This window comes from Cynocephalus volans, chromosome 12, assembly GCF_027409185.1.
Source record: "Cynocephalus volans isolate mCynVol1 chromosome 12, mCynVol1.pri, whole genome shotgun sequence".
Classification (NCBI taxonomy): domain Eukaryota; kingdom Metazoa; phylum Chordata; class Mammalia; order Dermoptera; family Cynocephalidae; genus Cynocephalus; species Cynocephalus volans.
Window position 1 is genome coordinate 103933406 of NC_084471.1, and position 9667 is coordinate 103943072.

At 33.4% G+C, this 9667-nt stretch overlaps 1 protein-coding gene across 1 annotated transcript; it reads left to right on the top strand.

Moving 5' to 3' along the window:
• The first annotated feature begins 7297 nt into the window (after positions 1-7297).
• Positions 7298-8254, top strand: LOC134391826 (olfactory receptor 5D18-like). Its single transcript, XM_063115745.1, has one exon. It carries the CDS (start codon positions 7298-7300, stop codon positions 8252-8254), a length of 957 nt encoding a protein of 318 aa, XP_062971815.1.
• The last annotated feature ends 1413 nt before the right edge of the window (positions 8255-9667 follow it).

Sequence of the window (9667 nt, forward strand, 5' to 3'; positions counted from 1 at the left end):
GGTTAAAGTTCTAAAATACTGAAGGTAAGTAATTTTTTTTATCTTAATTACTATTAGAAATTCATTTTGATATAATATTTTTCTCTGAAACAATTACCACTAAAAATTATAACTCGGTAACAATAAACATTCCTGTTCCTCAAATGTTCTTTAAAAGAAACCCTTATGCCCTTCAAACAGAACTAGGGCTTCTTGGAGAAAAGGCAAATTTGATGTTTAAGACTGAAAATATACAAGATTAGTCTTGGGAAGTTTAATTTTCACAAAAGCTAGAATGTTATCAGCAGCCAGTCAAATCATCTAAAATAGGACAAGGAGGCAATTTGAAGTGGCTCCCACTGGTTTATTGTTAGAAGAACTTAACATAATAATGAACATTGACTACAATTATTTTAAAGTCATCAAATATGTTTAAATCTAGACTATGAAAAAGAAAATAATAATAAACCGTTGGCTACTAATAGAGGTTTCTTGGCTATTAACTCAGTAGTCTGAACATTTTAAATGAAAGGAAACAAATATTTGTTTTATCTTTCCTCTATGAATTGTATTTCAGGGTCACCTAATGGTTAAAGAGAGGAAGTTCTGATGAAATAATATCAGGAAAAATAATGAATTAGAAAATCATAATTTTAGAACTTCTAATTTAAAATAAAGGATCAAGGTGGTGATTTAGGTGGGTATTAAAATCACTGAGTGAAAACTTGGTGGGTAATTTTAAAACAAAATAAACTAGCTCTTGTATGGGGAGTTTAATCCATTTATATTTAATAGTTTTATTGAAAGGTATTGTCTTGCTCCTGGCATTTTATTAATTTTTGTTTGGATATTTAAAGTATCTTTGTTCCTTTGTTCACCTTAAGTAGATTGTCTTTCAATTTTGTTGTTTCTTTGAGGTGATAACATATAGTTTCTTTCTCTTTCTCTTTTGCATTTTTGTTCTACCAGTGGGTTTTGCTCTTCCTCTTGTATTCATGGTAGTGGTTATCATTTGGGGGTTCCAGATTCAGGACTCCCTTGAGGAGATATTTTAGTGATGGTCATGGAGTGGTGTACTTCCACAGTTTATGTCTGAGAAATACACTATTTCTCCTTCATTTCTGAAAGATAGCCTTGCTGGATTTAATATTCTTGGCTGGCATTTTTTTTCTTGTAGTATTTTCAAAATAATGTTCCATTCTCTTCTGACATGTAGAGTTTCTGTTGAGAAGTCTGATGTTAGTCTGATATTACTCCTTTATAGGTGATCTGGCACTTTTCTGTTGCTGTTTTTAAGATTCTCTCCTTGTATTTGAGCTTTGTCAATTAGACTATCCTGTGTCTCAAGGAAGACATTTTTGGATTGAATCTGTGTGTTTATCTTTGAGCCTCGCAGATGTGAATGATAATATATCTCTCTGTACCTTGGAAGTTTCCCACTGCTATTTCACTGAAAAAGCTTTTAATATATTTTTTTTCCTTTCTCCTCCCCTTGTGGAATAGCCATGATTTGGAGGTGGAACTGCCATATGATCCAGCAATCACACTGTTGAGTATATACTCAAAGGAATGGAAATCATCATGTCAAAGTGATACCTATTCTCCCATGTTTGTTGCAGTTCTATTTTCAATAGCCAAGAGTTGGAACCAACCTAAACTTCCAGCGATGGATGACTAAATGCAAAAATGGGGTATATATACATAATAGAATGGTACTCTGCTATAAAATAAGAATGAAGTTCTGCCATTTGCACCAATGTGGATGAACTTACAGAAAATTATCTTAACTGAGATAAGCCTGGCACAGAAAGGGAAATACCACATTTCCTAACTCATAAGTGAAAAGTAAGGAAAAATAAAAGAAGGAAAGAGCAATCTTAATAATTCATTGAATTTTTTAAAGGAAAGAACAGAAGTGAGTCCACTAAAGGTGGTAAAAAGTGAGGCAAGAGGCACTTAGTGATAAATGGGTAAAGTGGTACTAGAAATGATTACATTGTATAATGATGATTGTACTATTTATCCTGATTTGAGTATAACATATTGCACATAGGCATTGACATTCAATGCTATACCCCACAGATATGTACAATCAACTGTGTTCCAATAAATAAATAAATAAGTCAAGTAATTAATCCGACACTGCCCAATCCAAAGATCATAATGAACATCCCTAAAAGGTGAAAACCCAGTTAACATGTGCCCTGCAATGGGATGCAACTGGCAGTAGTTGAACCAGCTATGAAAAATTATGTTCTAAAAGAAACTAAAATAATGAAGCTGAAATATAAATCCCCTTATTCTGAAAATTAGCTTAAAAGAATTGGTGCAGAAACAACTTAAATGACACCAGATGAAGAAATAAGCCAAATACAGAACCAGCAGCATTCTATAAATGGTCCATTTTTTTCTTCAAAAATTACCTGAACACATACACACATGCTTTCACACACAGAACAGTTAGACAATAAAGAAACTTTATTATAACAACCAAATTTGTTTGAATCTTGATTCAAACTAACAGGAAAAAAGATGTTTTTGAGACAATTTGGGAAATTTAAACATGGCCTGGGTATTGAATGATTTTAAGAATACATTGGTTTTGTCAGGTGCACTTTTGGCATAGGTATTTAATGAATTATTTATTTTGTGAATAGGTACACTATTTTCATAAACTATTAGTGAGAGTTCTCTTAGGAAGTGGAATGATAGAGAAATAAAAATATACTTAAAATATGATCATGTCTTAAATGACTCAGACTTATAGGATTGGATGTCAGGGAATGATTGTTGCTACAATTGTCCTAACCCGTCAAGACAAAATGTTTCCCACATAGTTTTGTTTTCCAGGCTGCACACAGGAAGGCTAGGACAACAAATTCATTTGGGTAAAGGAAAATGTTAGTGTCTCAAGAAGTTCTTGTAGTTACTTGTTTTGAGACTTTCAATGTTGGTTCAAGTATTTTTTTGTTTTGTTTTTGTTCTTTGTTTCCTTGTAAGTCTTCAAATGACTAAAAAGTTTACAATAACATTGATAAACCTTTTTAGATTTTATCATTCCAGGTTATTTTTGCAGACCTAAAATTACATATCAATAATTTCTTAGTGAATGTGGTCTACTAGTGCTCTGTACTAATGCTATCCTTATTCGGTTATTGTTCTGAAAGATACCAACTTAGTGACATAAATACAGCTTTAAAATATATGCACAAATATACCAAAGCAGATTTCCTTCTTTTTATTTCTATCATAACTAATGTCATCCTGTATGTTAGATCCATGTTAGATTTTGGCAGATCTCTGGAAAGTGCAGAACTTCACCACATACTGCAGAGCTGTTGAGATTCATTCAAAAGTGATCATCTATTTGGAAATAAGTTGTATTTACACTTACCTTTTCCTCAAACTCAATACTCTATCCCCACTTATTTGAATAACTAATTATCTCATTTCACAATGGGCCATGCTCAAATAGCACCTCACTGTGGCCTTGCCTGACGTCACAACTTAAAATGACACCTCGAGTTGTATCTAATTTTTGGCATCTATCATTACTGGCAAACTATTTCATATTTATTTGATTTTCAATCATCTTTGAAATATAAATTTGTAGGAAAAGAGACATTCTCTTTCTTGTCCCCCATTACCTAATTTAATAACTGTCCCAGAGTAGCCTTTCATAAATATTTGTTAAAGAAAAATGAATAAATACATGAGTAATTATATACTGTTATTATGTACTCAAATTTATTTTTCTGGTTCCTGTACCAGAAAGCAATGTTAACAAAATAGTACCAATTTTAATTATGATTAATGAACACATAATCTTCAAATAGTCCATGCTTACTGATGTTTTTCACTGCAGAACTATTATATATCCTTTAAACAAAATGTTTTAATGTGATTTATTTCTGTATTATTCACATATCAATAGCCTAACCTTGGATATAATTGGTTGGGAAACATGTTTTCTTGGTGAATAATATAATTTGATAAACTTTGGTGAAGCTACTTTTAAGATTTTATAAAGAAAAATATTTGAAATATTGGTTTACATTTGCAAGATATTTCACCATGCTCTACTTGATTTTGATAATTAAAATTTTCTATTTTAATGAACTGCAATAGTTATAGGAAATCCAGTAGATTGAAGATTTGTTTTTAGTTTAGTTTTGTCTATTTTTTAAATTTGAATTGACAAATTACAAATGTACATATTTACTTTAAATAATCACTTATAAAAACAACCAAACCTCTCTTGTGTGTATAATCTATATTGTCTCTGCTCTCTAATTTCCCCTAGTTCTGGTAGAATTCACTCAATTCCCAGCTACGAGGAAAGTCACATTTATCATTCAATAAATATTCATGTTATATTTACTTTGTGTTAGTTACTGATCTAGGGATTTGGAACATATCAGAGATCAAAACAGGGAAAAATCCCTGTGGTCCTGAAAGTTTTATTCTAGGACAGGAATCAAACAATATATAAAAATGAATAAGAATTTGAAAAATGTTTTAACCATGTTAATTATTTTAAACACTAAAGTTGGGTAGTGGGGTAACTCTTGCAATACCATATAGTGTGTTCATGGAAGATTTCACTGAAAAGAAGCATTTGGAAAAAATCTTAAGGGAAAGAATCCCGGTTAGAGAAAGCCCTCATAGCAAAGAACAAAAGGAATAGCAAGATGGTCAGAATAGCTAAAGGAGACAGTAGGGAAAATGACTAATACTTACAAAGAGAATTAACAGGGATTAGACCATTCATCCATTGAATGTTTACTTTTTAAATACTTTTGCCTTAACTGTCAATGGGTCATGATGACCTGAAAGCTGGACCTTCACACTTCTTCAGTATGTTCAGAGTGTGTGGTACGGAGGAAGAGGGTTATGCCTGGCAAATAATAGCCACTCACGCAGTATTTCAAAATGATGAATCTTATAATCACATATATTTTTATCATTGTAGGAGGGTGTGGGGGTCATCAGACAGCTGGCAAATGTGACTTTAAAATATAAATTGTTTCACTTGAAATACCCCTAATGCTGCTATATATATATTATTTTCTTCCAGGGTTTCAAGTATGTAAGAATTACCTCAGATAAAAGTGATTAATTTTAATGGTGTATTTGTGACCTCAAGAGAATGGGGCAATAGATAGTCTCTAGGGTTCATGTCTGCAAGGTTGTAACTATAGATATGAGAACACATGCATCACTCCCAAGCAGGAGAAGTTCTACATTTTCCATCAGCAGGTTTGTGTTAAGATTCTAAAGACAGATGGATATTAACTTCCTCCTAGATAACAACTTTGGAGGAAGGAAACTTACCTTTTAGAATTAGACAGTTCTTGAGAAATATACATGAGCGTGTAAGGAGAAGAAAGTGCACTCTTTCTGAGAACTTTTTATTAGATGGCCTGGCTCAGCTAAGCATCTCAACAACAGTCTTTGGAAAACAGGTAACTGAGGTGGGGGAATAGATGAGCTCTGAGGATTTGAGGGAAGTGTATTGTCTTGCTTCTGTTAATTGCTGGAGGAGTAGTCAAGATAGAATACAGAGTTATTTTAGTAAAATGAAATAAACAAATATACAATAGACTCTGCAGTAAAAAAATAAATAAAGAGACCAGCTTTAGTTAAGATCGTAAAACAGGAAACACCTGTGAACCCTGAGAACATTAAAATACCCAAATTGTAAAGAATAAACAAATAAACTACAGAATAGATTTAAGCTATCACACTTTCTGGATTCAAAAATATACAGACTTTTACCAGCAATGTAAATAATAACATATGGGATACAAGATCCACTACAATAAATATAACATTTCTTTAAAATAAAATTTTAAATGCTTTAGAAAAGGAAATATAGCATTAAGAAAATAATTCAGTAGTTAAAATGTCTGGCTATGTGATGAATTGTTTTTTGGGTCTGTCTCTAATACTCAATTTCTTCAGAAACAGGGATGGCCGTTCCATGTGCTCTGACATCTTTATTGATGGGCCATCTTGAAACTATTTCTTTGGTTGTGTGATCAGAGATAACTTTGCCAGAATTCATAGAGAACTAGATCCCAGGAATTATAGAATCTGAGAGGTATTAGGCACCAATTAGAGTAACATGATTCTTTGTATTAGTGTTTTCTCATGAAATGTCTTCATAGTGCATTACTATCTCAAGTTTTTAATACTTGTCCTTCTCAGGTAATACAGGGACAGACTGAATGTCCTAGGTATCCTGAGGGAAGAGAGAAGAGAGGAAGAGAGGGACCTAGGCAAAGGATGTTTCTATATCAGAGTCTTTACTACAGGTAGTTATTCCAGGATAAGAAAAATGTCCTAAATCCTGCTGTCATGTGTTTCATGTTGATGCTGCTTTTTAGTATATTTGTATGGCACAAACCCTGTCATTGGAATATTTCTCATAGACTTAGGGTGCTTATTGTGCTCAGTCATTGGAAGTATGATTACCAATATAGTTCAGGGTTTGGTGTAGAGGAATAGATGCTCGGCCAGCACTATGAAAATCAGAGCTCTAGTCATAGATGTGCATGTTGTTATTTGTCTGCTTGCCACTGGAAAAGTCAATGTTTCCCTGGTTTCTATTTTTATTAACTATGGAATAAGGAAGTAACTAGATTATATTTATAAACTATTTTAATTTTATTATTCCTCGAGCACTGAGAAAGGAACATTCTCATTGGAGAAGCATACTCTATGAAAAAAAAATAAATTATAATGTACATTTATATCATATTTACTGGGTAATATGGACAAACAATGATACTGTAAGGTGCTATAAGGAGTTAACAATAGAGACACAAACATTCAGTGTTAGGTCTGTTAATACTAAAAGTCACCATGTGAATATATGATGTAAAAATCAATATATTTAGAAATATCTGATTTTATTACTGATTATGGGCCTGATATAACCATCATCTTATAATAGGCTTATTTTCTATGAACTTATCAATATTAAGGAAAGCCACAAATATTCTGTGAAGACTGGATTTAAAATAACCATTAATGATTTGACCTTGTTTTACCATATTTTTTAATGTATTAAAAACTGTATTGGAGAACTTAAAATTTTATTCAGTAATTGTATTTTTTTCCTGGAAAAGTTTAAAATATAGTTGGGATGTTTCAAAATTTTTGACATTTTGGAAAATAAGCACCTAGAATCTGAACAATATTGTGCTTCATCATCTAGACTTGGTGAGGGTGGTCAAGCAAACTTACTATTAAGTCACTTTCTCTAATGTTTTTGTTTTCTGGACCAACTTTCAGATTTGGATAAACAGAAACCATGTCACTCTCAGACAGAAATAGAAGTGGAGCCACATTTATGCTCTTGGGCTTCTCAGATTCCCCGCAACTCCAAGTCCCTCTCTTCTTGATTTTTCTGGCCATCTACAGTGTCTCTGTTGTAGGAAATCTTGGGATGATCATAATCATCAAAACTAACCCCAAACTGCACACCCCCATGTACTTTTTCCTCAGCCACCTCTCATTTGTGGATTTCTGCTATTCCTCTACTGTTGCCCCTAAGACTCTGGTGAACCTAGTGGTAAAAGACAGAACCATCTCATTTTCAGGATGTGCAGTACAATTCTTTTTCATTTGTGCCTTTGTGGTGGCTGAATCTTTGTTGTTAGCTGTGATGGCATATGACCGCTTTGTGGCCATTTGTAACCCTCTGCTCTACACTGTTGCCATGTCCCAGAAACTCTGTGCCATGCTGGTGGTGGGATCCTATGCGTGGGGAGTGGCATGTTCTTTGACACTCACGTGCTATGTTTTAAAATTATCTTTTCATGGCTTCAACACAATCAACCACTTTTTCTGCGAGTCCTCCTCACTGCTGTCCCTCTCTTGCTCTGACACTTTTATCAACCAGTTGCTTCTTTTCATTTTTGCCACCTTTAATGAGATAAGCACACTGCTCATCATCCTCACGTCTTATGTGTCCATTGTTGTCACCATCCTCAAGATGCGCTCGGCCAGTGGGCGCCGCAAAGCCTTCTCCACCTGTGCCTCCCACCTGACCGCCATCACCATCTTCCACGGGACCGTCCTCTTCCTCTACTGTGTGCCTAACTCCAACAACTCCAGACACACAGTCAAAGTGGCCTCTGTGTTTTACACAGTCGTCAATCCCATGCTGAACCCTCTGATCTACAGCCTGAGGAATAAAGAAGTGAAGGATGCCATTAGGAAATTAATGCACCCAAAAGTCCCATTTCAATCAACTAATCTCAAATGATGTTTTCAGTCGTCATGAACAACTGGAACAGAGTCTAAAATGTTCCTAAAACATATAGATATATTTGTTTGAGATTTTCATAAGTGATTGTGGTGTATGAATTGTTAAATTTAAATCACATGAAGTTGTTAAGGAAGACAATTCTGAGATAAATTCCATAGGGTTTTGATTCATAAAGCATCATTTTTTTCCAATTTTCTAAAAACAAACATGAAAATACTACAAAGCCCAATAGATTATTCAATGCAGAGAATAAAGTAACTGACAGAGTGATTTGAACTCACCACTGAACAGTATTTTCTCATTTAATGTGTCTATAAATAAATACGTTGCCTTTAAATTTCTTTCTGTTGTGTGTCACTGAAGCACTGTTTCTCTGTTGGCAGATATAGGTGGATATGCTGTGTGATGAAACGGGAATATGTTTTTCTGACATCTTCATCCCTTAGATTTTGTGATTTCTATGAATAGAAAGTATTGCACTTGAAACAGTTTATTTTAAGAAGTACGCAAGACAGGTATAGGTATATCTGCTACACAGATGATGGCAGAGACTTCGGAAGAGATAGTCTAGAAATGACCGAAATGACTGATTTAAGACAGAAACAATTCTTTTCACTCCAAATCCAGTGCCTTTTCTCTACAATACTAAGGAAATCCATATGAGAGGTCCTAAAAATAAATTTTGTCCATCAGAAAGAACAATCACTAGAGGCATTTCATATTCCTAGATTGCGCTTTTACAGCATTTCTCAAAACTTGGATTCCCAGTATTATCAGGCCTCTGAATCTCTGCAAGTGTTGTCTAGTCTAATTCATACAGATGGAACGTAGATACTGAAGAAACAGATTTCAAAACTTCTTTGTTAATGTTTATATAAATGACTAAACAAACACAAATATATGGTAAGAAACACCCAAGTAATTAAAGCAAAAATTGAGTAGGAAACTAACCATACAGAATTTAAAATAACTTGTAACGTTTCTATTGTTAAAACAGTGTCATACTGGGACAAATAGACAGCCAAATAGGAAAAAAATGAAATTTTGCATCTACTTTCATACAGCAGAGCAGTGCTCTAAAAGCAGGTTTAAAGTTAAGGTTGCATGAGTATAAAACACTTCTTTACAAAAATAACAGAAAAGAAAATAAAACGACAAATGAAAATTTGAGGGACAGTCGCTACTTATGTCACAATTAGTAGAGGTGAAAATGACAGTCCTATGGAAAAATATACATAAGATATAATTTTATAGTATAGGAAAAATAATACAAATAGTCTTTAAGCCCACCGAGAATTTTGCAAAGTGATAATAATAGAAATACTAATAAAAAATTCCTTGAATTATCATTTCTCACTTATCAGAGTGGTAGAAATCTGCAAGTTAAATAACACATCTTGTAAGTGAATC